Source organism: Salmo salar, chromosome 09 (genome assembly GCF_965601325.2).
Source record: "Salmo salar chromosome 09, fSalSal1, whole genome shotgun sequence".
Classification (NCBI taxonomy): Eukaryota; Metazoa; Chordata; class Actinopteri; order Salmoniformes; family Salmonidae; genus Salmo; species Salmo salar.
In genome coordinates, this window is record NC_138299.1 from 56720748 (window position 1) to 56746708 (window position 25961).

The window sequence follows — 25961 nt, forward strand, 5'->3', positions numbered from 1 at the left end:
AAGACTATCCATCCACACGGAGCAGGACCAGAACAAGGCCGTGATCAACATTTCTGGAGAACCCCTTTCTGATGATTGCGTAAGGGTATTGTCTAAAGGACTGTCCTTTGCCCCCAACATACTCAACTAATGAATTTAATACAAAGATTGACCTACATCTGAAGGCCTGGTACAAGCAAAACATCTCTCCAACTACAGACGCCACTGTCTCAGGTCAGGCAGTTTCTGTTCCCTCAAAAACACCTTTTATGCCCAAGTCCACCTTTTGTCCCATCGTCCAGAATGCCACACTAAATACATTTTCGAAGAAGGTGAATTTTGATGTGGAGAATCTGTTTAAGGGTAAAATTGACTCCAACCAAACACAACGTAATCTTTCTAAGACAGAGAGGGATGCAGTTGAATCGTTGTCCAAAAATGAACGGATTGTGGTTAAAAAAGCAGACAAAGGTGGCGCTACAGTAGTGTGGAGTAAAGACAAATATGTGACAGAAGCCTAGCGTCAATTAGACAATGATGAACTCTACCAATCTCTTACCTTCAACCCTACATAGGACCTAAAAACTGTATAGAAAGGGATCCTCACAGAAGCTAAGGAGAATGGCTACATTTCAGACAATGAGTTCTAGTTTATTTTCAATGGCAGTCCATGTATGGCTTCTTTTTACCTTCTTCCAAAAGTCCACAAAAATCTTGATAACCCCCCAGGCCGGCCAGTCATTAGTGGTAATGGAAGTCTGACAGAACCCATCTCTAAGTACATTGATTACTTTATTAAGCCTTTTCTGACGTCACTCCCAGCCTATCTTCAAGATACCACATATGTGTTGAACAAAATTAAGGAATTGAACAATATAGGTACAGCTTCCTTTTTAGTCACCATGGATGTGGAGTCTCTATATACCACCATTGAACATGAACAAGGTTTGGCAGCTATGCACCATTTCTTGAGTACCCGACCTGAAACTGAGATGCCTCCTACATAATTCATCGTCTCACTGACTGAATGGACTCTTAATTATAAAATCTTTATCTTTCAAGACAATTTTTTTAAACAGGTCAAAGGATGGGAGCTTGCTACAGTCTACGCTGGTTTGTACTTGGGTAAATGGGAAAATGACTTCATTTTTGGATCCTTCTAATAACCATTTCTTTGACCGGATTATATGGTGGGGACGCTATATTGATGATGTTTGCCTTTTTTGGTCCGGCTCAGAAGATTAACTTATTTCCTTCCACCAATACCTTAACAGCATTAACCCTAACATCAAACTAACTATGGAGTACAGCATTCATTTTTTGGACCTCGACATTAGGAAAAATGACAAAGGTTGTTTGGACACATCAATCTTTAGGAAGCCTACAGATGGGAATACCATTCTTAGAGCAGACAGCTTTCACCCCAAAAGGTTAAAAGAGAATATTCCATATGGCCAATTCCAAAGAGTCCGCAGAATTTGTGATCAGGAAACAGACTACAGTGTCAAATCTGCTGAATTGGAGAATCGCTTCTTGAATCGGGGCTACAGCATTCAGGTCCTGAAAGATGCAGATATAAGGGCTGGATTACTTGACAGAGAGAACTTGTTGCGAAGGGGAGTGCCTCATGATACATCAGAGAGAATACAGCACTCAAAATACAGCACAGAAGAAGAGAACATTAAAAGAATCATTAAAAATAATTGGGGAATCATCCAAAGTGATATGCTACTACGCCAAGTCTTCCCTGAGCCATCAGTCATAAGCTTTAAGAGATGTCCTACCCTAAAGGACAAATTAGCTCACAGTTATCTTCCGGGTGACTCTCAAAAAACTTGCCATGACCACAAACCCAAGGGGTTTCTTTTAAATGTAACCAGTGCAACCATTGCAGAAATATTGCACAGAAAAAGTATTTTGTTGAGACAGCTTCTAAAATGGAGTATTACGTCAAGCATTTCATTAACTGCAAAACCACTCATGTCATCTATAGATTGGAATGTCCACAGTGCAAGGTGTTCTACATTGGACGGACAAAGAGACGCCTTCAAGACCGCTTAGCGGAACACAAGTACGCCATACGGGTAGGCAATGAAGACTACCCCATGGCAAGGCACTACAAGTCCTTACACCATGGCAACCCTGCCTCCCTACAAGCTATGGGTATTGATCATATTCCGGCCTCTATTAGAAAAGGGGACCGTCTTAAACAGTTAAACCAAAGGGAAAGTTTTTGGATTTACAAACTACAGGCCACTAAATACCCGGGTTTAAATGAAGATATGGATTTCTCACCCTTCCTGTAGGGTTGTGATGGGTACATTTGCTGTCATCTAGTGGACATTTTGCTCTATTGCCCTCAGCTATGTTTAGACTGTTATTCATGTTTGCTGTGTTCTAGTGTACTATGGAATATATTGCTTTCTTATTCTTCACACTTCTCCCAGTCATATTTAAGGTTAGAACTACCTTTCTAAGTGTTTCAGATACTTCTAGCTTGGAGTTGTATTTTTATGATAACATAGCTACAGTATTTCACTTTTTAATGTGTATAGTATTGCTTACTAGGTGTGGCCAATCAATTTTGTAACCACTCCCTCTTCAAATAAGGGCCAATTGGAAAAGCTGTTAAAAAGAGGACATTGTATTATTTCTTTGTACTCCCTGACGAAGGCCATGCAGCCGAAACGTGTCGGATTTTTAAAACCTTGTTTCTATTGAACATGCCATACAAATAAAGGCATTTTAATGAATTATATGAAGAGTGCCTTGGTCCTCCTTTCTTTTTGATGACCAATTTACCCCTTTTACCAAAGAGCACCTTCTGTCTACCAACATGTACCATTGTGTACCTTAGTAGCGCTTCCCTTCCTCCTCTTTCTATTAGAAAATAAAACAACTTGAGACTTGACTTGGAGCCTCAAGACTCGGTACTCGACTTTAGACTGATGCCTTGATCTGGTGTCGTGGAAAATTGCAAGATTATGTTATAATGCTTGTATTGTATTATAATGGTTGTAATATTCGACAGAATAGAGTATTCTGTTAACTATTGTGTGTGTGTTTTACTGAGGATGGGCTTCTATGAGATAGCACTGACAGAAGAGATTTACGAGATCTTTGGGTAATAATGCCTAAAGAGCATTCCAGAGGACATGAGCTAATGGTTCTGTTCTATACCGTACCAGGGAGAGACGGTTCCAGTTAGGAGTAGGAGGACCAGACACTGGTCTGTTCTGTTCTATACCGTACCAGGGAGAGACGGATCCAGTTTGGAGTAGGAGGACCAGACACTGGTCTGTTCTATACCGTACCAGAAAGAGACGGTTCCAGTTTGGAGTAGGAGGACCAGACACTGGTCTGTTCTATTCCGTACCAGGGAGAGACGGATCCAGTTTGGAGTAGGAGGACCAGACACTGGTCTGTTCTATACCGTACCAGGGAGAGACGGGTCCAGTTTGGAGTAGGAGGACCAGACACTGGTCTGTTCTATACCGTACCAGGGAGAGACGGATCCAGTTTGGAGTAGGAGGACCAGACACTGGTCTGTTCTATACCGTACCAGGGAGAGACGGTTCCAGTTTGGAGTTGAAGGGCCAGATACTGGTCTGTTCTATACCGTACCAGGGAGAGACGGTTCCAGTTTGGAGTAGGAGGACCAGACACTGGTCTGTTCTATACCGTACCAGGGAGAGACGGTTCCAGTTTGGAGTAGGAGGACCAGACACTGGTCTGTTCTATACCGTACCAGGGAGAGACGGATCCAGTTTGGAGTAGGAGGACCAGATACTGGTCTATACAATGAACCCTGTTGACACAGCAGTTGCTGTCTACTATGTTTTATAGATATCTTTCATACAAAACTTAACCTTGTGACACATTCTATGTATCTGTTGTTCGTCATGTACGTTGAGAGGGGTGTATCTTGGCTATAAAAGATCTTTGTACTTTTGTTTTGTCACTTTCAATGGTTCATTAGAAACGGCGCATCATTGAAAGTCAAAGGGCTTTTGCAAAAGCTCTTAATTATTAAAGATGTAGTTTACGTATAACTCTGACTGGTGTGTGAAGTTTGTAACTCTCCTCATTTGGTAATGCAGAAATTAGCCACCACATTGGCCAGGTTTTATAACATTTTGTCACTCATTTTGTGGCACAGAGTCCATGGATTACTCTCCAGACAGCCAGAGACAGTAGCCGCAGCGTCATAAAAAAACATGCAACAGATTGGCTAGTGAAACGCACACTCTGCCCTCTGATTGGACGAGTAAACTGTCAGTTACAGGATTGGGTGCAGTGCGAATGTCCATTTTGAAGGGAGAGAGGATCGCCATAATAAATTTGCAGCTCCAAAAAACAGGTGATCCAGAATATGAATTGTTTACTTTGCAAGATCACCAGCAAATGGGCCATCAAGCAACAATTACTAGCATAGGACCACTGGTCTTACGCTATGACAAAATTGAAATTGATAACTTACTAATAAAGTTTGCGTTTGGAATTTGTTGTTAAAAATGTATTATTACTGTGGCGAAGATGCACCATAGGCGGGTCTCTCCACCACAGGCGGGTCTCTCCACTTGTGCTCTCCAAACTCCTGGAAAGTGGAAAGCGCTTTGTTCTCTTGTTGAATTGTTTGCTGTTGCTTCACATGTTTAAATGTAGTAAATCCATATTCAATCTAATACTACAATAACTGCTGGTGTTTAATCATTCCATCCCCTTACCGTTTATTGGAACACTTAGACATGTCTGTTTCGTGATTGGTATGATACATTTTAATTGACCATTTCTCTCTGAGTGGGTGAGATGTTTATTTTGCACATGAAAGTTTGCAAGACTGAAAAGGTAGATTAAAATGTTCTGTTTATTTAATTAATGTTGGGCTTGGAGTGGGCTGGCCCGTGTTGGGCTTGGAGTGGGCTGGCCGGTGTTGGGTTTGGAGTGGGCTGGCCCGTGTTGGGCTTGGAGTGGGCTGGCCGGTGTTGGGCTTGGAGTGGGCTGGCCGGTGTTGGGCTTGGAGTGGGCTGGCCGGTGTTGGGCTTGGGGTGGGCTGGCCGGTTTCATCGGATGAGGCCACAGTGTCTCCTGACCCCTCCTGTCTCAGCCTCCAGTATTTATGCTGCAGTAGTTTATGTGTCGGGGGGCTAGGGTCAGTCTGTCACATCTGGAGTATTTCTCTTGTCTTTTCCGGTGTCCTGTGTGAATTTAAATATGCTCTCTCTAATTCTCTCTCTCTTTTTCTTTTTTCTCTCTCTCTCGGAGGACCTGAGCCCTAGGACCATGCCTCAGGACTACCTGGCTTAATGACTCCTTGCTGTCCCCAGTTCACCTGGCCTTGCTGCTGCTCCAGTTCCAACTGTTCTGCCTGCAGCTATGGAAACCTGACCTGTTCACCGGACGTGCTACCTGTCCCAGACCTGCTGTCCCAGACCTGCTGGAACCCTGACCTGTTCACCGGACGTGCTACCTGTCCCAGACCTGCTGTTTTCAACTCTCTAGAGACAGCAGGAGCGGTAGAGATACTCTCAAAGATCGGCTATGAAAAAGCCAACTGACACTTACTCTTGTGTTACTGACTTGTTGCACCCTCGACAACTACTATGATTATTATTATTTGACCATGCTGGTCATTTATGAACAGTTGAACATCTTGGCCATGTGCTGTTATAATCTCCACCCGGCACAGCCAGAAGAGGACTGCCCACCACTCATAGCCTGGTTCCTCTCTAGGTTTCTTCCTAGATTTGACCTTTCTAGGGAGTTTTTCCTAGCCACCGTGCTTCTACACCTGCATTGCTTGCTGTTTTAGGCTGGGTTTCTGTACAGCACTTTGAGATATCAGCTGATGTAAAAAGGGCTATATAAATACATTTGATTTGATTTGTTGGGCTTGGGGTGGGCTGGCCGGTGTTGGGCTTGGGCTGGGCTGGCCGATGTTGGGCTTGGGGTGGGCTGGCCGGTGTTGGGCTTGGGGTGGGCTGGCCGGTGTTGGGGTGGGGTGGGCTGGCTGGTGTTGGGGTGGTGTGGGCTGGCCCGTGTTGGGGTGGGGTGGGCTGGCCGGTGTTGGGGTGTTGTGGGCTGGCCCGTGTTGGGGTGGGGTGGGCTGGCCGGTGTTGGGGTGGGCTGGCCGGTGTTGGGGTGGGGTGGGCTGGCCCGTGTTGGGGTGGGGTGGGCTGGCCCGTGTTGGGCTTGGGGTAGCTGGCCGGTGTTGGGGTGGGGTGGGCTGGCCCGTGTTGGGCTTGGGGTGGGCTGGCCCGTGTTGGAGGTGGGGTGGACTGGCCCGTGTTGGGCTTGGGGTGGGCTGGCCTGTGTTGGGCTTGGTGTGGGCTGGCCCGTGCTGGGCTTGGTGTGGGCTGGCCCGTGTTGGGCTTGGTGTGGGCTGGCCCGTGTTGGGCTTGGTGTGGTCTGGCCCGTGTTGGAGGTGGTGTGGACTGGCCCGTGTTGGAGGTGGTGTGGACTGGCCCGTGTTGGGGGTGGTTTGGACTGGCCCGTGTTGGGGGTGGTTTGGACTGGCCCGTGTTGGGGGTGGTGTGGACTGGCCCGTGTTGGGGGTGGTGTGGACTGGCCCGTATTGGGGGTGGTGTGGGCTGGCCCGTGTTGGGCTTGGGGTGGGCTGGCCGGTGTTGGGCTTGGGGTGGGCTGGCCCGTGTTGGGGGTGGGGTGGGCTGGCCCGTGTAGGTGGTGGGGTGGGCTGTCCCGTGTTGGGCTTGGGGTGGACTGGCCCATGTTGGGCTTGGGGTGGGCTGGCCGGTGTTGGGGGTGGTGTGGACTGGCCCGTGTTGGGCTTGGTGTGGGCTGGCCGGTGTTGGGCTTGGTGTGGTCTGGCCCGTGTTGGAGGTTGTGTGGTCTGGCCCGTGTTGGAGGTGGTGTGGACTGGCCCATGTTGGAGGTGGTGTGGACTGGCCCGTGTTGGGGGTGGTTTGGACTGGCCCGTGTTGGGGGTGGTGTGGACTGGCCCGTGTTGGGGGTGGTGTGGACTGGCCCGTATTGGGGGTGGTGTGGGCTGGCCCGTGTTGGGCTTGGGGTGGGCTGGCCGGTGTTGGGCTTGGGGTGGGCTGGCCCGTGTTGGGGGTGGGGTGGGCAGGCCCATGTAGGTGGTGGGGTGGGCTGGCCCGTGTTGGGCTTGGGGTGGACTGGCCCGTGTTGGGCTTGGGGTGGGCTGGCCGGTGTTGGGGGTGGTGTGGACTGGCCCGTGTTGGGGGTGGTGTGGACTGGCCCGTGTTGGGCTTGGTGTGGGCTGGCTGGTGTTGGGCTTGGGGTGGGCTGGCCGGTGTTGGGCTTGGGGTGGGCTGGCCGTGTTGGGGGTGGGGTGGGCTGGCCCGTGTTGGGCTTGGTGTGGGCTAGCCAGTGTTGGGCTTGGGGTGGGCTGGCCGGTGTTGGGCTTGGTGTGGACTGGCCCGTATTGGGGTGGGGTGGGCTGGCCCGTGTTGGGGTGGGGTGGGCTGGCCGGTGTTGGGGGTGGTGTGGACTGGCCCGTGTTGGGGGTGATGTGGACTGGCCCGTGTTGGGGTTGGTGTGGACTGGCCCGTGTTGGGCTTGGTGTGGGCTGGCCCGTGTTGGAGGTGGTGTGGACTGGCCCATGTTGGGCTTGGTGTAGACTGGCCCTTGTTGGGCTTGGGGTGGACTGGCCCGTGTTGGGCTTGGGGTGGACTGGCCCGTGTTGGGCTTGGTGTGGGCTGGCCCGTGTTGGGCTTGGGGTGGACTGGCCCGTGTTGGGCTTGGGGTGGACTGGCCCGTGTTGGGCTTGGGGTGGACTGGCCCGTGTTGGGCTTGGGGTGGGCTGGCCCGTGTTGGGCTTGGTGTGGGCTGGCCCGTGTTGGGCTTGGGGTGGACTGGCCCATGTTGGGCTTGGGGTGGACTGGCCCTTGTTCGGCTTGGGGTGGACTGGCCCGTGTTGGGCTTGGGGTGGACTAGCCTGTGTTGGGCTTGGGGTGGACTGGCCCGTGTTGGGCTTGGGGTGGACTGGCCCGTGTTGGGCTTGGGGTGGACTGGCCCGTGTTGGGGTGGTATAGGCTAGCCCATGCTCACCTTTCCCACTGCATACCAACATGGGGCCAATGGGGTAATGTTTTCTGGGATATATGTACCTGTTTGAGCTTCTGTTAGACAGATTCCATTTGTTTTCTCAAGGGCAGACTGTGCAGTCTTCAGATTGTGTCAGGCTGAACCTGTCCTGAGGATATTTCGTACTTGTAGATTCTGTATGATATTACGCTTTCACCTCTGGATCACCAAGACCTGTAAATATATCTACATTGCTCACCTCAACCTTCCTTTCCTTCTGCAGATGTCATGCCCTTATGACTGATACAATGTCCAACATTGATAAGAGGGAGTAGATCTACTGAAACATTGATGAGGGAGTAGGTCTACTGAAACATTGACCAGAGGGTGTAGGTCTACTGAAACATTGATAAAAGGTAGTTGGTCTACTGAAATATTGATGAGGGAGTAGGTCTACTGAAACATTGACCAGAGGGTGTAGGTCTACTGAAACATTGATAAAAGGTAGTAGGTCTACTGAAACATTGATGAGGGAGTAGGCCTACTGAAACATTGATAAGAGAATAGGTCTACTGAAACATTGATAAGAGGGAGTAGGTTTACTGAAACATTGATAAGAGGGAGTAGGTCTACTGAAACATTGATAAGAGGGAGTAGGTCTACTGAAACATTGATAGGAGGGAGTAGGTCTACTGAAACATTGATAGGAGGGAGTAGGTCTACTGAAACATTGATAAGAGGGAGTAGGCCTTCTGAAACATTGATAGGAGGGAGTAGGTCTACTGAAACATTGATAGGAGGGAGTAGGTCTACTGAAACATTGACAAGAGGGTGTAGGTCTACTGAAACATTGATAGGAGGGAGTAGGTCTTCTGAAACATTGATGAGGGAGTTGGTCTACTGAAACATTGATGAGGGAGTTGGTCTACGGAAACATTGATGAGGGAGTTGGTCTACTGAAACATTGATACGAGGGAGTAGGTCTACTGAAACATTGACAAGAGGGAGTAGGTCTACTGAAACATTGATGAGGGAGTAGGTCTACTGAAACATTGACAAGAGGGAGTAGGTCTACTGAAACTTTGATGAGGGAGTAGGTCTACTGAAACATTGATAAGGGAGTTGGTCTACTGAAACATTGATAGGAGGGAGTAGGTCTACTGAAACATTGATAAGAGGGAGTAGGTCTACTGAAACATTGATAAGAGGGTGTAGGTCTACTGAAACATTGATAAAAGGTAGTATGTCTACTGAAACATTGATGAGGGAGTAGGTCTACTGAAACATTGACCAGAGGGTGTAGGTCTACTGAAACATTGATGAGGGAGTAGGTCTACTGAAACATTGACAAGAGGGAGTAGGTCTACTGAAACATTGATGAGGGAGTAGATCTACTGAAACATTGATAAGAGGGAGTTGGTCTACTGGAACATTGATAAGAGGGAGTAGGTCTACTGAAACATTGAGGAGGGAGTAGGTCTACTGAAACATTGATAAGGGAGTAGGTCTACTGAAACATTGATAGGAGGGAGTAGGTCGACTGAAACATTGATAAGAGGGAGTAGGTCTACTGAAACATTGATAAGAGGGAGTTGGTCTACTGAAACATTGATAAGAGGGAGTTGGTCTACTGAAACATTGATAAGAGGGAGTAGGTCTACTGAAACATTGATGAGGGAGTAGGTCTACTGAAACATTGATAAGGGAGTATGTCTACTGAAACATTGATAGGAGGGAGTAGGTCTACTGAAACATTGATAAGAGGGAGTTGGTCTACTGAAACATTGATAAGAGGGAGTAGGTCTACTGAAACATTGATAGCATTAATATTCCTCCTCTCTCCCCACCCCCTGCCTCCTCTCTCTCCCCACCCCCTGCCTCCTCTCTCTCCCCACCCCCTGCCTCCTCTCTCTCCCCACCCTCTGCCTCCTCTCTCCCCACCCCCTGCCTCCTCTCTCCACCCCCTGCCTCCCCTCTCTCCCCAACCCCTGCCTCCTCTCTCCCCTGTTTTAGCCCCCGCAGACTCTCCCCCTGCCTCCCCTCTCTCTCCACCCCCAGCCTCCCCTCTCTCCCCACCTTCTCCTTAGTCTTACTCCCGTTTTAGCGCCCGCAGACTCTCCCCCTGCCTCCTCTCCCTCCCCACCACTGCCTCCCCTCTCTCCCCACCCCCTGCCTCCCCTCTCTCCCCACCCCCATCCTCCTCTCTCCCCTCCCCCTGCCTCCTCTCTCTCCCCAACCCCAGCCTACCCTCTCTCTCCATCCCCAGCCTACACTCTCTCCCCACCCCCAGCCTCCCCTCTCTCCCCACCCCCTGCCTCCTCTCTCCCCTGTTTTAGCCCCCGCAGACTCTCCCCCTGCCCCCCTCCCTCCCCCCTCCCTCCCCCCTATTGTGTCCATGCGGGGTTTCAGTGTTTTCTGTCCCATAACCTGGCCATGTTCTAGTTAACCAACCTTGGGGTTTTTCCTTCTGCATCACACACTCCTATTTTCTAATCCTTTAGGTCACCCTGATGCTATACCCATCTCTCCATCCATCCGTCACTAACATCTAGAAATAAATAATGAATCACATCATCAACATGCTCCACTATCTCTCTCTCTCCTGTCTCTCATCTCCTCCCTCCCTTTCTCTCTCTCTCCTCCTCCCTCAGGGACTCTAGCTGGGTGAATATATCTCATCTCCTCCCTTTCTCTCTCTCTCCCTCAGTCTCTCCTCTCCCTCTGCTCCCTCTCTCTCTCCTCCTCCCTCAGGGACTCTAGCTGGGTGAATATATCTCATCTCCTCCCTTTCTCTCTCTCTCCCTCAGTCTCTCCTCTCCCTCTCTCTCTCCTGTCTCTCCTCTCCTCCCTCCCTCTACCTCTCCTCTCATTCTCTCCGTCTCTCCTCTACCCCTCCTCTCCTCTACCTCTCCTCCCTCCCATCCTCTGCTCGCTACTGGAACGCTCTACTCTTCTGGAACTCTCATCCAGACCCGTCATCCAGACCTGTCATCCAGACCTCATCCAGACCTGTCATCCAGACCTGTCATCCAGACCTCATCCAGATCTGTCATCCAGACCTGTCATCCAGACCTGTCATCCAGACCTGTCACACATCCAGACCTGTCATCAGACCTGTCATTCAGACCTGTCATTCAGACCTGTCATCCAGACCTGTCATCCAGACCTGTCACACATTCACACCTGTCATTCAGACCTGTCAGCCAGACCTGTCATCCAGACCTGTAATCCAGACCTGTCATTCAGACCTGTCATCCAGACCAGTCATCCATCCAGACCTGTCATCCAGACCTGTCATCCAGATCTGTCACACATCCAGGCCTGTCATTCAGACCTGTCATTCAGACCTGTCATCCAGACCTGTCATCCAGACCTGTCACACAACCAGACCTGTCATCCAGACCTGTCATCCACACCTGTCACACATCCAGACCTGTCATCCATACCTGTCATCCATACCTGTCATCCAGCCCTGTCATCCAGACCTGTCACACAACCAGACCTGTCATCCAGACCGGTCATCCATATCTGTCACACATCCAGACCTGTCATCCAGACCTGTCATCCAGACCTGTCATCCAGCCCTGTCATCCAGACCTGCCACACAACCAGACCTGTCATCCAGACCTGTCATCCAGCCCTGTCATCCAGACCTGTCACACAACCAGACCTGTCATCCAGACCTGTCATCCAGACCTGTCATCCAGCCCTGTCATCCAGACCTGTCACACAACCAGACCTGTCATCCAGACCTGTCATCCAGCCCTGTCATCCAGACCTGTCACACAACCAGACCTGTCATCCAGACCTGTCAACCAGACCTGTCATCCAGCCCTGTCATCCAGACCTGTCACACATCCAAACCTGTCTACTCTTCTTTCCCCTCCCCCTCACATTCCCCCTGTGTTGTGCAGCTATAAACTACTTTAATGATGTTTCCTGTGTGCGAGGCCTGAGGCCAATCACAGGTGATGATACTCTACCGTAGTCTCCTGAAAAAACGACATAACCACAACACAAGGAGATGTAAATGGGTTCTGGGCTCCGTGGTCGCCTGCCTTCTCTGAACGGAGAGGAGAGGCGGTAGGAAAATATCTGATGGTCCAGCTCACCATTTCATTTCCATTCTCTCTCTCTCTCTCTCTATATACACACACACACACACACACACACACACACACACACACACACACACACACACACACACACACACACACACACACACACACACACACACACACACACACACACACACACACACACATCAGATAGGACCGACAGAAGAGCCACCCCATCGGGAGAGATGTAGTACATTAGTGCTATAGTGCAGTCATGGGTGCCCTGGCTGGGGCCCCATAGTGCAGTCATGGGTGCCCTGGCTGGGGCCCCATAGTGCAGTCATGGGTACCCAGGCTGGGGCCCCATAGTGCAGTCATAGGTGCCCTGGCTGGGGCCCCATAGTGCAGTCATCCCACCCCTACGGGAGGTCAGCCCCAGGTCAGCCCAGTCAAAGCACAGAAAAAAAATGTATGAAATGAAATAAAATGTATGAAATGTATGCATTCACTACTGTAAGTCGCTCTGGATAAGAACGTCAGCTAAATGACTAAAATGTAAAAATGTAAAATGTTTGTCCTGGCACCCCCATGGTGGAACCAGCTTCCCCCGAAACTATGACAGCAGAGTCACTGCACATCTTCGTAAAAGATCTGAAACCCTACCTCTTCAAACAGTATCTTAAAGACATTTCAAACCCTACCTCTTCAAACAGTATCTACACTAAGACATTTCAAACCCTACCTCTTCACACAGTATCGTAAAGACATTTCAAACCCTACCTCTTCACACAGTATCTTATATAAGACATCTCAGCCTTATTTGCACTTGTCTTTTCCTACCATCTCTTCTTTATTAAGGAAACATGTACTTCCTATGACTGAGATATGTGGTTGTCCAACCTAGCTATCTTCAGCTGAATGACTCATTAAATGGGAATTTCTCTGGATAACAGCGTCTGCTGAATGACTCACTAAATGGGAGTCTCTCTTGGATAACAGCGTCTGCTGAATGACTCACTAAATGGGAGTCTCTCTGGATAACACCGACTGCTGAATGACTCACTAAATGGGAGTCTCTCTGGATAACGGCGTCTGCTAAATGACTCACTAAATGGGAGTCTCTGGACAATGGCGTCTGCTGAATGACTAACATGTATATGTGAGTGGCTAGGGAGAAGGGGATTGGCTGACAGGACAATGTCATCACAGTCTGACGTCACACTCACCTTGACGTTTCCACCAATCAGGTCGGGCGGCTCCTCGTCCGTTTCCAAGGCAACGTTGATGGTGGCGAACGGCCGGCTAGCCATCTGCTGCATCTCACGGAGAAGTTGCTGTGAGGAAGAGGAGAGACTCCAGTGACGAAGAAGAAAGAGAACACAGTTCATTTCTTAAAACTCTCAATAATCATTGCGCGTCCCGAATTACACCCAATTACATAGAAATTACTACTTACTAACTAATTACTACTGCATTACTTCTGACCAGGGCCATACGGGCCGGGCCGGGCCTTACGGGCCGGGGAATACTGCCTATCAGGACAAAGACAACATTCAATACAACAGAAATGAGTACAACTGTCACAAGACCTGTCATCCAGACCTGTCATCAATACCTGTCACACATCCAGACCCGTCATCCAGACCTGTCATCCAGACCTGTCATCCAGACCAGTCATCCAGACCTGTCATCCAGACCTGTCACACATCCAGACCCGTCATCCAGACCTGTCATCCAGACCTGTCATCCAGACCCGTCATCCAGACCTGTCATTCAGACCCATCATCCCTACCTGTCATCCCTACCTGTCATCCAGACCTGTCATCCAGACCAGTCATCCAGACCAGTCATCCAGACCCGTCATCCAGACCTGTCATCCAGACCCGTCATCCAGACCTGCCATTCAGACCCATCATCCCTACCTGTCATCCAGACCTGTCATCCAGACCCGTCATCCAGACCCATCATCCAGACCTGTCACACATCCAGACCTGTCATTCAGACCTGTCATCCAGACCCGTCATCCAGACCTGTCATTCAGACCCATCATCCCTACCTGTCATCCAGACCTGTCATCCAGACCTGTCACATCCAGACCTGTCATCCAGACCTGTCATCCAGACCAGTCATCCAGACCTGTCACATCCAGACCTGTCATTCAGACCTGTCACACATCCAGACCTGTCATCCAGACCTGTCATCCAGACCAGTCATCCAGACCTGTCATCCAGACCAGTCATCCAGACCTGTCACATCCAGACCTGTCATCCAGACCAGTCATCCAGACCAGTCATCCAGACCTGTCATCCAGACCTGTCATCCAGACCTGTCATCCAGACCTGTCACATCCAGACCTGTCATTCAGACCTGTCACACATCCAGACCTGTCATCCAGACCTGTCATCCAGACCAGTCATCCAGACCTGTCATCCAGACCAGTCATCCAGACCTGTCACATCCAGACCTGTCATTCAGATCTGTCATCCAGACCAGTCATCCAGACCAGTCATCCAGACCAGTCATCCAGACCTGTCATCCAGACCTGTCATCCATAATAGCGTTCAACTTGATTTTAAAAGACTACCTGATCTCTGTACCCCAACACATACAATTATCCTTCAACCACAAAGACCAGGGAGGTTTTCCACTGGTTCACAAAGAAGGGCACCTATTGGTAGATGGGTAAATACATTTCAAACGATGTAAGAGAGGCAAGCGGTCGAAGAGGGGACCGGGAACACAGGCCGTGGACACGAAGCTACAGCATGACGCGGTAACTAACCTCTCCAAAAAAATACCTTACTGACGCTCAAGTCTCAGTCTTTTCTATGGGCCTCTCTTTTGTACCTACATGTACTGATAAACCATTCGATACAAAAGTAGATCTGTTTAAATTCTTTCGAAAGATTAAACTTAAGCGTTACGGGCCAAGAAACACATCAACGAACTGGTACCCCATTTTAAGCCCAAAAGCAAATTCTGTCCCATGGTTAACAACTCCACGATTAATACCTATTGGTGGTTAGTCGAACAAGAAGCCATGTCAGTGTATACGAGACAAACAAACCACATTCAGAAGAACCTCACTAGAACATTAGAACAGGCACTTAATTAACTAATGAAATATCAATCTTTGGTTATCAAACCTGCAGGGGGCGCTGTGGTTGTTTTACACTATGACAAATACAAAGAAGAGATTCAGAGACGACCTGCTAGAGCTCTCCTCACTGTAATATAGAAGAGATTCAGAGACGACCTGCTAGAGCTCTCCTCACTGTAATATAGAAGAGATTCAGAGACGACCTGCTAGAGCTCTCTTCACTGTAATATAAAAGAGATTCAGAGACGACCTGCTAGAGCTCTACTCACTGTAATATAGAAGAGATTCAGAGACGACCTGTTAGAGCTCTCCTCACTGTAATATAGAAGAGATTCAGAGACGACGCAGTCTGCTAGAGCTCTCCTCACTGTAATATAGAAGAGATTCAGAGACGACCTGCTAGAGCTCTCCTCACTGTAATACAGAAGAGATTCAGACGACCTGCTAGAGCTCTCCTCACTGTAATATAGAAGAGATTCAGAGACGACCTGCTAGAGCTCTCCTCACTGTAATATAGAAGAGATTCAGAGACGACCTGCTAGAGCTCTCCTCACTGTAATATAGAAGAGATTCAGAGACGACCTGCTAGAGCTCTCCTCACTGTAATATAGAAGAGATTCAGAGACGACCTGCTAGAGCTCTCCTCACTGTAATATAGAAGAGATTCAGAGACGACTCAGTAATGAACATTTCTATAGAAAACTGAGTGTTGATCCCACACAGGTGTTCCAAAGGGATAGAGGCTCTAATCTGGAGCCCTATTAAATCACCTGATCTCAAAACCTGAATATCTTTGCTGTAAATGTGCCATACGTCCAAGCCTGTACATTTTACCCGAAATTAAACAAACCTAAAACACAACAAGGCAATTATCCAGGCAGAGCAGTTGTTGCAAGAATAGGCTCAATGCTAGAACTGTTTTTTCAACTTTGTAGACTCTTTTTATTAAAACTCATGTGCAAACATTGCCATCATATGTAAAAGACTCGACAGACTCCATCAACAAGATCTCACCCATAACGGGTTTAACAGAAGACTGTATTCTGGTCACATTAGATGTCGAGAGTCCCATGTGTGGGGCGGCTGGCAGCACTAACTCACTATTTGGGAGACAGAGATACTAACGAATATCCCACCAACAAACTTTATTCTAGAGCTGAATATGTTTTGACGTGTAACTATTTCGGTACCGGTACCGAGTCAGTGTGCGTGGGTACAGGCTAGTTGAGGTAACCTGTACATGTAGGTTGGGGCGAAGTGACTATGCATAGGTAACAAACAAACAGCGAGTAGCAGCAGTGTACAAAAGGGAGAAGGGGGAATGTAAATTGTCTGGTGGCGATTTTATGAATTGTTCAGCAGTCTTATGGCTTGGGGGTAGAAGCTATTGAGGAGCTTTTGGTCCTAGACTTGGCACTCCGGTACTGCATGCAGAGAGAACAGTCTCTAACTTGGGTGACTGTTGTCTCTGACAATTTTATGGGCTTTCCTCTGACACCGCCTATTATATAGGTCCTGGATGGCAGGAAGCTTGGCCCCAGTGATGTACTGGGCCGTACCCACTACCCTCTGTAGTGCCTTACGGGCAGATGCCAAGCAGTTGCCATACCAGGCGGTGATGCAACCGGTCAAGATGCTCTCGATGGTGCAGCTGTAGAAACTTTTGAGGATCTGGGGACCCATGTCAAATCTTTTCAGTCTCCTGAGGGGGAAAAGGTTTTGTCGTGCCCTCTTCACGACTGTCTTGGTATGTGTAACGCCCTGGCCATAGAGAGGTTTTTTTTGTTCTTTATTTTGGTTAGGCCAGGGTGTTACATTGGGTGGGCGTTCTATGTTCCTTTCTCTATGTTTTTGTATTTCTTTGTTTTGGGCCGTGTGTGGCTCCCAATCAGGCACAGCTGAAGTTCGTTGTTGCTGATTGGGAGTCACACATAAGGAGCATGTTTTTCCTTTGGGTTTTGTGGGTAATTGTTTCTGTTTCGTTTCGCACCTGACAGGACTGTTTTGGCTGTCGGTTTTCTTGTTTTTTTGTATCGTGTTCTAACGTAATTAAATATTCAATGATGAACACTAACTCCGCTGCACCTTGGTCTACTCTCTCTCTCACGACAGCCGTTACAGTATGTTTGGACCATGTTCGTTTGTTGGTGATGTGGACACCAAGGAACTTGAAACTCTCGACCCGCTAAACTACAGCCCTGTCGATGTTAATGGGGGCCTGTTTGGCCCGCGTTTCCTGTAGACCACGATTCGCTCATTTGATTTGCTTTGGGGCAGCAGGTAGCCTAGTGGTTAGAGCGTTGGACCAACAACCGGAAGGTTGCAAGATCGAATCCCTGAGCTGACAAGGTAAAAATCTGTTGTTCTGCCCCTGAACAAGGCAGTTAACCCACTGTTCCTAGGCCGCCATTGAAAATAAGAATTTGTTTTTAACTGACTTGCCTAGTTAAATAAAGGTAAAAAAAAATACATTTAAAACATTGAGGGAGAGGTTGTTGTCCTGGCACTACACTGCCAGGTCTCTGATCTCCTCCCTATATGCTGTCTCATCGTTGTCGGTGATCAGGCCTACCACTGTTATGTCGTCAGCAAACTTAATGATGGTGTTGGAGTTGTGTTTGGCCACGCAGTCGTGGGTGAACAGGGAGTACAGGAGGGGACTAAGTACACACCCCTGAGGGGCCCAAGTGTTAAGGATCAGCGGGGCAGACGTGTTGTTGCCTACTCTTACCACCTGGGGGCGGCCCGTCAGGAAGTCCACAATCCAGTTGCAGAGGGAGGTGTTTAGTCCCAGGGTCCTTAGCTTAGTGATGAGCTTCGTAGGCACTATGGTGTTGAATGCTGAGCTGTAGTCAATGAACAGCATTCTCTCACATAGGTGTTCCTTTTGTCCAGGTGAGAAAGGGCAGTGTGGAGTGTGATTGAGATTGCGTTATCTGTGGCTCTGTTGGGAGAGGAGAGGAGAGGAGAATGATGGGAGAGGGTGAAGGAAGTGAGAGAGGAGGAGAGGGGAAGGATGGGAGAGGTCAGGAGAGGGGAAGGATGGGAGAGGGAAAATTATGGGAGAGGGGAGGAGAGGTACAAGGATGGGAGAGGGAGAAGGAAGTGAGAGAGGAGGAGAGGGAAATTGGAGTGGGTCTAGGGTGTCCGGGAGGATGCTGTTGATGTGATCCATGACCAGCCTTTCAAAGCACTTCATGGCCACAGATGTGAGTGCTACGGGTCGGTAGTCATTTAGGCAGGATACCTTCGCTTCCTTGGGCACAGGGACTATGGTGGTCTGCTTGAAACGTAGGTATTACAGACTCGGTCAGGGAGAGGTTGAAAATGTCAGTGAAGACACTTGACAGTTGGTCAGCGTATGCTTTGAGTACATGTCCTGGTAATCCGTCTGTCCCCGCGGCTTTGTGAATGTTGACCTGTTGACCGAGGGCGTTATCACACAGTCATCCAGAACAGCTGGTGCTCTCGGGCATGCTTCAGTGTTGCTTGCCTCGGAGCGAGCATAAAATGCGTATGGTAGGCTCGCGTCACTGGGCAGCTCACGCCTGGGCTTCCCTTTGTAGTCTGTAATAGTTTTCAAGCCCTGCCACATCCGACGAGCGTCAGAGCCGGTGTAGTAGGATTCAATCTTAATCCTGTATTGACGCTTTGCTTGTTTGAAGGTTCATCTGAGGGCATAGTGGGATTTCATATAAGCGTCCAGATTAGTCTCCCGTTCCTTGAAAGTGGCAGCTTTGAAGCTTAAGTTTAGGGGTTTGGGAAAATAGGAATTTTGGAATGGGAAACAATTGTTTGGTCACCACAAGGACTAATGTATGTGAGGAACTCTGGCAGAACAAGGTTTCATTGAGGACAGACACATTGACAAACACACATGAACACACACAACCTGTCTAGTGTTTCAGCATTCACAAAGTGAGCAGTGCTCCGCCCAAATGAGACTGCGAGCGAGCAAAAGAGAGAGCCTATACTTTATTCACTAATTTCTGAAGGTATGAGGAGAGGAGAATGATGGGAGGAGTCCTTTGAAGCCTGGCTTGCCATTTCTAGAACCAAAAAATTGACAACCACGAATCTGCTAACAAGAAATAGCCACTTGCTAGCTAATATAAACTCCTTCAAACAGAAAGTAAGAGCGAGATGTTACAGGTCATCTTTCTGATACTTTACCCAACTCCAGTTGACAAGATCACAAATACAAATTCCATCTAGACACCGTTGCCCCAGAGCACACAAAACAACTATACATACCTCGGCCTAAACATCAGCGCCACAGGTAACTTCCACAAAGCTGTGAACGATCTGAGAGACAAGGCAAGAAGGAACATAAAATTCAACATACCAATTAGGATCTGGCAAAAAAAATACTTGAATCAGTTATAGAACCCATTGCCCTTTATGGTTGTGAGGTCTGGGGTCCGCTCACCAACCAAGAATTCACAAAACCCAATTGAGACTCTGCATGCAGAATTCTGTAAAAATATTCTTTGTGTATAACGTAAAACACCAAATAATGCATGCAGAGCAGAATTAGGCCGATACCCACTAATTATCAAAATCCAGAAAAGAGACGTTAAATTCTACAACCGCCTAAAAGGAAGCAATTCCCAAACCTTCCATAACAAAGCCCTCACCTACAGAGAGATGAACCTGGAGAAGAGGCCCCTAAGCAAGCTGGTCCTGGGGCTCTGTTCACAAACACAAACAGACCCCACAGAGCCCCAGGACAGCAACACAATTAGACCCAACCAAATCACAAGAAAACAAAAAGACAATTACGTGACACATTGGAAAGAATTAACAAAAAAACTGAGCAAACTAAAACGCTATTTGGCCCTAAACAGAGAGTACACAGTGGCAGAATACCTGACCACTGTGACTGACCCAAATGTAAGGAAATCTTTGACTATGTACAGACTCAATGAGCATAGACTTGCTATTGAGAAAGGCAGACCTGGCTCTCAAGAGAAAAGAGGCTATGTGCACACTGCCCACCAAATGAGGTGGAAACTGAGCAGCACTTTCTAACCTCCTGCCAAATGTATGACCTACAACTGGATCCTAGACTTCCTGCCCCCAGGTGGCAACAACATGTCTGCTTCGCTGATCCTCAACACAGGGGCCCCTCAGGGGTGCATGCTCAGTCCCCTCCTGTACTCCCTGTTCACCCACAACTGCGTGGACAAACACGACTCCAACACCATCATTAAGTTTGCTGACGACACAACAGTGGTAAACCTGATCACCGACAACAATGAGACGGCCTATAGGGAGGAGGTCAGAGACCTGGCAGTGTGGTGCCAGGACAACAACCTCTGTAAATACAACCCATATGTATGTATTTATATATGTTCCATTTTGTACTGTAACTATTTGCACATCGTTACAACACATTATATAACAATAATATGACATTTGAAATGTCTTTATTCTTTTGGAACTTCTGTGAGTGTAATGTTTACTGTACTTTTTTTATTGTTTATTTACATTTACATATTTTAGTCATTTCACAGACACTCTTATCCAGAGTGACTTACAGTAGTGAATGCATACATTTCATAATTTTTCCCCCCCCTGTACTGGTCCCCCGCGGGAATCGAACCCACAACCCTGGCGTTGCAAACACCATGCTCTACCAAACTGAGCCACACGGGACGACTTTTGTTTATAAACTACTTCACTTGGTTTGGCAATGTTAACATATGTTTTACATGCCAATGAAGCCCCTGAACTGAAGTGAGAGAGCGAGAGAGAGGAGAGAAAGAGCAAGAGAGAGGAGAGAGAGAGAGATCGAGAGAGAGAGAGAGCAAGAGAGAGAGGAGAGAGAGGAGAGAGAGAGCGAGAGAGAGAGAGCGAGAGAGAGGAGAGAGAGAGCGAGAGAGAGAAGAGAAAGAGAGAGCGAGAGAGAGATCGAGAGAAAGAGCAAGAGAGAGAAGAGAGAGAGGAGAGAGAGAGCGAGAGAGGAGAGCGAGAGAGCAAGAGAGAGGAGAGAGAGAGACACAGAGAGAGAGAGGTGTTCAAAGTATTTGTCCCCGGGAACAAACAGGGAATTGTGTGAATGTGCTGGAACACTGGTGTAGAAACACTCACAAATACACTGCAGTGCATAAGCATTGACAGAAACACACACAGAGTCTTGTATAACTAACCTTGTGGGGACACACAATTCAGTCCTATTAAGAATCCTATGTTCCTTAACCCCTGACCTAATTCAAACCTTAACCCTATACCCCCCTGAAATTAGCTTTTGACCTTGTTTGTTTTAATGTCCTTGTGGGGACTTCTGGTTAAACATGTATAAGCATTGACATTGACAGAAAAACACACACACACACACACACACACACACACACACACACACACACACACACACACACACACACACACACACACACACACACACACACACACACACACACACACACACACACACACACACACACACACACACACACACACACACACACACACACACAGCACGTCTCAATGCACCACATAAAACATTTCATTTATTGATGTGTCAGTTTCAGAATGCTGTCTAACAACCACCTAAAACGAAGTGATTCCCAAACCTGGGAAGGATGGGAGAGGGGAAGAGGGGGAGAGGGGAGGAGAGGGAGAGGATGGGAGAGGGAGGAGAGGGAGAAGGATAGGAGAGGGAGGAGGGGGAGAAGGATGGAAGAGGGAGGAGGGGGAGAAGGATGGGAGAGGGAGGAGGGGGGAGAAGGATGGGAGAGGGAGGAGGGGGAGAAGGATGGGAGAGGGAGGAGGGGGGAGAAGGATGGGAGAGGGAGGAGGGGGGAGAAGGATGGGAGAGGGAGGAGGGGGAGAAGGATGGGAGAGGGAGGAGGGGGGAGAAGGATGGGAGAGGGAGGAGAGGGAGAGGGGAGGGAGGAGGGGGATAAGGATGGGGGAGGGAAGGAGAGAGAAGGAGAGGATGGGAGAGGGAGGAGAGAGAAGGAGTGGAGAAGGATGGGAGAGAGGAGGAAGAGGGAGAAGGATGGGAGAGGGGAGGAGAGGGAGAAGGATGGGAGAGGGGAGGAGAGGGAGAAGGATGGAAGAGGGAGGAGAGGGAGGAGGATGGGAGAGGGAGGAGAGGGAGAAGGATGGGGGAGGGAGGAGAGGGAGAAGGATAGGAGAGGGGAGGAGAGGGAGGAGGATGGGAGAGGGAGGAGAGGGAGAAGGATAGGAAGCAACATTACCCTCTATCTCTCCAGTCCTACAGTGAGGTGGAAACACAGAGAATACTGACAAGGTAAAGACACAGAGAATACTGACAAGGTGGAGACAGAATACTGACAAGGTGGAGAGAGAGAATACTGACAAGGGAACACTTTGATTCTCTCTCTCTCCTTTCTTTCCGTCCATCTCTCTCTGTCACTTTCTCTCAATCTCTGCCTCTCTGTCTCTTGTTCTGTTTCTCTGGTTCTTGTTCTGTCTCTCTTGTTCTTGTTCTGTTTCTCTGGTTCTTGTTCTGCATCTCTGTCTCTTGTTTTGTCTAACTGGTTCTTGTTCTGTCTCTATGGTTCTTGTTCTGTCTCTTTGGTTCTTGTTCTGCATTTCTGTCTCTCTGGTTCTTGTTCTGTTTCTCTGGTTCTTGTTCTGTCTCTCTGGTTCTTGTTCTGCCTCTCTGTCTCTCTGGTTCTTGTTCAGTCTCTCTGGTTCTTGTTCTGCCCCTCTGGTCCTTGTTCTGCCCCTCTGGTTCTTGTTCTGCCCCTCTGGTCCTTGTTCTGCCTCTCTGGTTCTTGTTCTGTCTCTATGGTTCTTGTTCTGCCTCTCTGGTTCTTGTTCTGTCTCTCTGGTTCTTGTTCTGTCTCTATGGTTCTTGTTCTGTCTCTCTGGTTCTTGTTCTGTCTCTCTGGTTCTTGTTCTGTCTGACTGGTTCTTGTTCTGTCTCTCTGGTTCTTGTTCTGCCTCTCTGGTTCTTGTTCTGCCTCCCTGTCTCCATGGTTCTTGTTCTGCCTCTCTGGTTCTTGTTCTGCCCCTCTGGTCCTTGTTCTGCCCCTCTGGTTCTTGTTCTGCCTCTCTGTCTCTATGGTCCTTGTTCTGCCTCTCTGGTTCTTGTTCTGTCTCTATGGTTCTTGTTCTGCCTCTCTGTCTCTCTGGTTCTTGTTCTGTTTCTCTGGTTCTTGTTCTGTCTCTCTGGTTCTTGTTCTGCCTCTCTGTCTCTCTGGTTCTTGTTCTGTCTCTCTGGTCCTTGTTCTGCCCCTCTGGTCCTTTTTCTGCCCCTCTGGTCCTTGTTCTGCCCCTCTGGTTCTTGTTCTGTCTCTCTGGTTCTTGTTCTGTCTGACAGGTTCTTGTTCTGTCTCTCTGGTCCTTGTTCTGCCCCTCTGGTCCTTGTTCTGCCCTCTGGTCCTTGTTAGCACCTGTATCTCTTTGGTTCTTGTTCTGTCTCTCTGGTTCTTGTTCTGCCTCTCTGGTTCTTGTTCTGCCACTCTGGTGCTTGTTCTGTCTCTCTGTCTCTCTGGTTCTTGTTCTGTTTTTTTGTCTCTCTGGTTCTTGTTCTGCCTCTCTGTCTCTATGGTTCTTGTTCTGCCTCTCTGTCTCTATGGTTCTTGTTCTGCCCCTCTGGTCCTTGTTCTGTCTCTCTGTCTCTATGGTTCTTGTTCTGCCTCTCTGGTTCTTGTACTGCCCCTCTGGTCCTTGTTCTGCCCCTCTGGTCCTTGTTCTGCCCCTGTATCTCTTTGGGTCTTGTTCTGCCTCTCTGTCTCTATGGTTCTTGTTCTGCCTCTCTGGTTCTTGTTCTGTCTCTCTGGTTCTTGTTCTGCCTCTGTCTCTCTGGTTCTTGTTCTGCCTCTCTGTCTCTATGGTTCTTGTTCTGCCTCTCTGTCTCTATGGTTCTTGTTCTGCCTCCCTGTCTCTATGGTTCTTGTTCTGCCTCTCTGTCTCTCTGGTTCTTGTTCTGCCTCTCTGTCTCTATGGTTCTTGATCTGCCTCTCTGTCTCTATGGTTCTTGTTCTGCCTCTCTGGATCTTGTTCTGCGTCTCTGTCTCTCTGGTTCTTGTTCTGCCTCTCTGTCTCTATGGTTCTTGTTCTGCCTCTCTGTCTCTATGGTTCTTGTTCTGCCTCTCTGGTTCTTGTTCTGTCTCTCTGGTTCTTGTTTTGCCTCTCTGTCTCTCTGGTTCTTGTTCTGCCTCTCTGGTTCTTGTTCTGCCTCTCTGTCTCTATGGTTCATGTTCTGCCTCTCTGTCTCTATGGTTCATGTTCTGCCTCTCTGTCTCTCTGGTTCATGTTCTGCCTCTCTGTCTCTATGGTTCATGTTCTGCCTCTATGTCTCTCTGGTTCTTGTTCTCCCTCTCCCTCCATGACTTATGCAGTCCGAGCTGCAGCAAAATGGTTCACTCCTCCAGACAGTGAGTCACGTGGCTCGCTATACAAAGCTGGCAGACAGGTTTCCAGTTACTGTTTGATTGAATGTTGCCTGGGACCTGCCTGGAAAAGTCTCTTTTTTTTCCTGTACTGAAGCAGCTGACCTGGGGAGAGGAGAGATGAGAGAGACCTGTCTGTCGTTCAGAGAATGTTTGCTAACCTACTGGGGCTTAGAGTGCTGCTGGGCTTTAAACAGAGGTGCTCTCTCTCTCTCCCTCTCTCCCTCTCTCTCTCTCTCTCTCTCCCTCCCTCTCTCTCTCCCTCTCTCTCTCCATCCCTCCCTCCCTCCCTCCCTCTCACAACCTTGCCTCGTCCACTCCAACTACATTACAATCACCAGCCACATCACACGTCAGACCAAGCTGTTCTAGGGTAGCTCAGAGTGAGGGAGGGAGAGAGAGAGAGAGAGAGAGAGAGACGAGAGAGAGAGAGAGAGAGAGGAGAGAGAGAGAGAGAGAGAGAGAAAGACAGAGAGAGAGAGAGACAGAGACAGAGAGAGAGAGAGAGAGAGCGAGCGATGTCTTGGGAGAAGACAGAGAGAGAGAGAGAGAGAGAGAGAGAGAGAGAGAGAGAGAGCGAGAGAACGATGTCTTGGGAGAAGAGAGAGGGCGAACAGTGCTGACTGAATCAGAATGTGTGTTGAATGGACAAAGCTGACCTACTGTAACATACAGACAGTGTAAAATAACCCACCAACATTAAGGTTGAAGCGTTCTAGCTAGAGAAGCCAAACCAACTTTCACATGTTCAGGCTATCCTGCCCACTGCCACAAAACACTTTTAAAGAGCTGAAGCAAGGCACACAATTTTTCTTCATGGAAAATTACCATCCAGTTAGGTGGGACTGTAAAGCAAAAGCCCCGACTTTAAATCTTTGTCATACTTCTGACTTTTTAGGATTATTATTATTTATCAACCTTTAATGAATAATTTCCAAGTAAATTCCAAGTATATAAATAAAGTAAGTATACAATATAATATAGAGGAAATATTTAAAAAGGCAGTTTCAACACCATATTAACAATGTACAGGGATACTGGAGTGATGGATGTAGATATGTATAGGGGGAAGGGGACAGGGATACTGGAGTGATGGAGGTAGATATGTATAGGGGGAAGGGGACAGGGATACTGGAGTGATGGAGGTAGATATGTATAGGGGACAGGGATACTGGAGTGATGGAGGTAGATATGTATAGGGGGAAGGAGACAGGGATACTGGAGTGATGGAGGTAGATATGTATAGGGGAAGGGGACAGGGATACTGGAGTGATGGAGGTAGATATGTATAGGGGAAGGGGACAGGGATACTGGAGTGATGGAGGTAGATATGTATAGGGGGAAGGAGACAGGGATACTGGAGTGATGGAGGTAGATATGTATAGGGGGAAGGAGACAGGGATACTGGAGTGATGGAGGTAGATATGTATAGGGGGTAGGAGACAG

The 25961-nt window shown here is 48.5% G+C and overlaps 1 protein-coding gene across 5 annotated transcripts in view; it reads right to left on the bottom strand.

Moving 5' to 3' along the window:
• The window catches only part of LOC106591480 (attractin), a 752137-nt gene that overhangs the window by 26144 nt on the left and 700032 nt on the right, over positions 1 to 25961 (bottom strand). For all 5 annotated transcript variants that reach the window (XM_045723805.2, XM_045723804.2, XM_045723802.2 and 2 more), the window contains exon 27: positions 13271 to 13378. In XM_045723805.2, coding sequence (XP_045579761.1) covers positions 13271 to 13378 — 108 coding nt within the window. The remainder of the gene's footprint in view (positions 1 to 13270; positions 13379 to 25961) is intronic.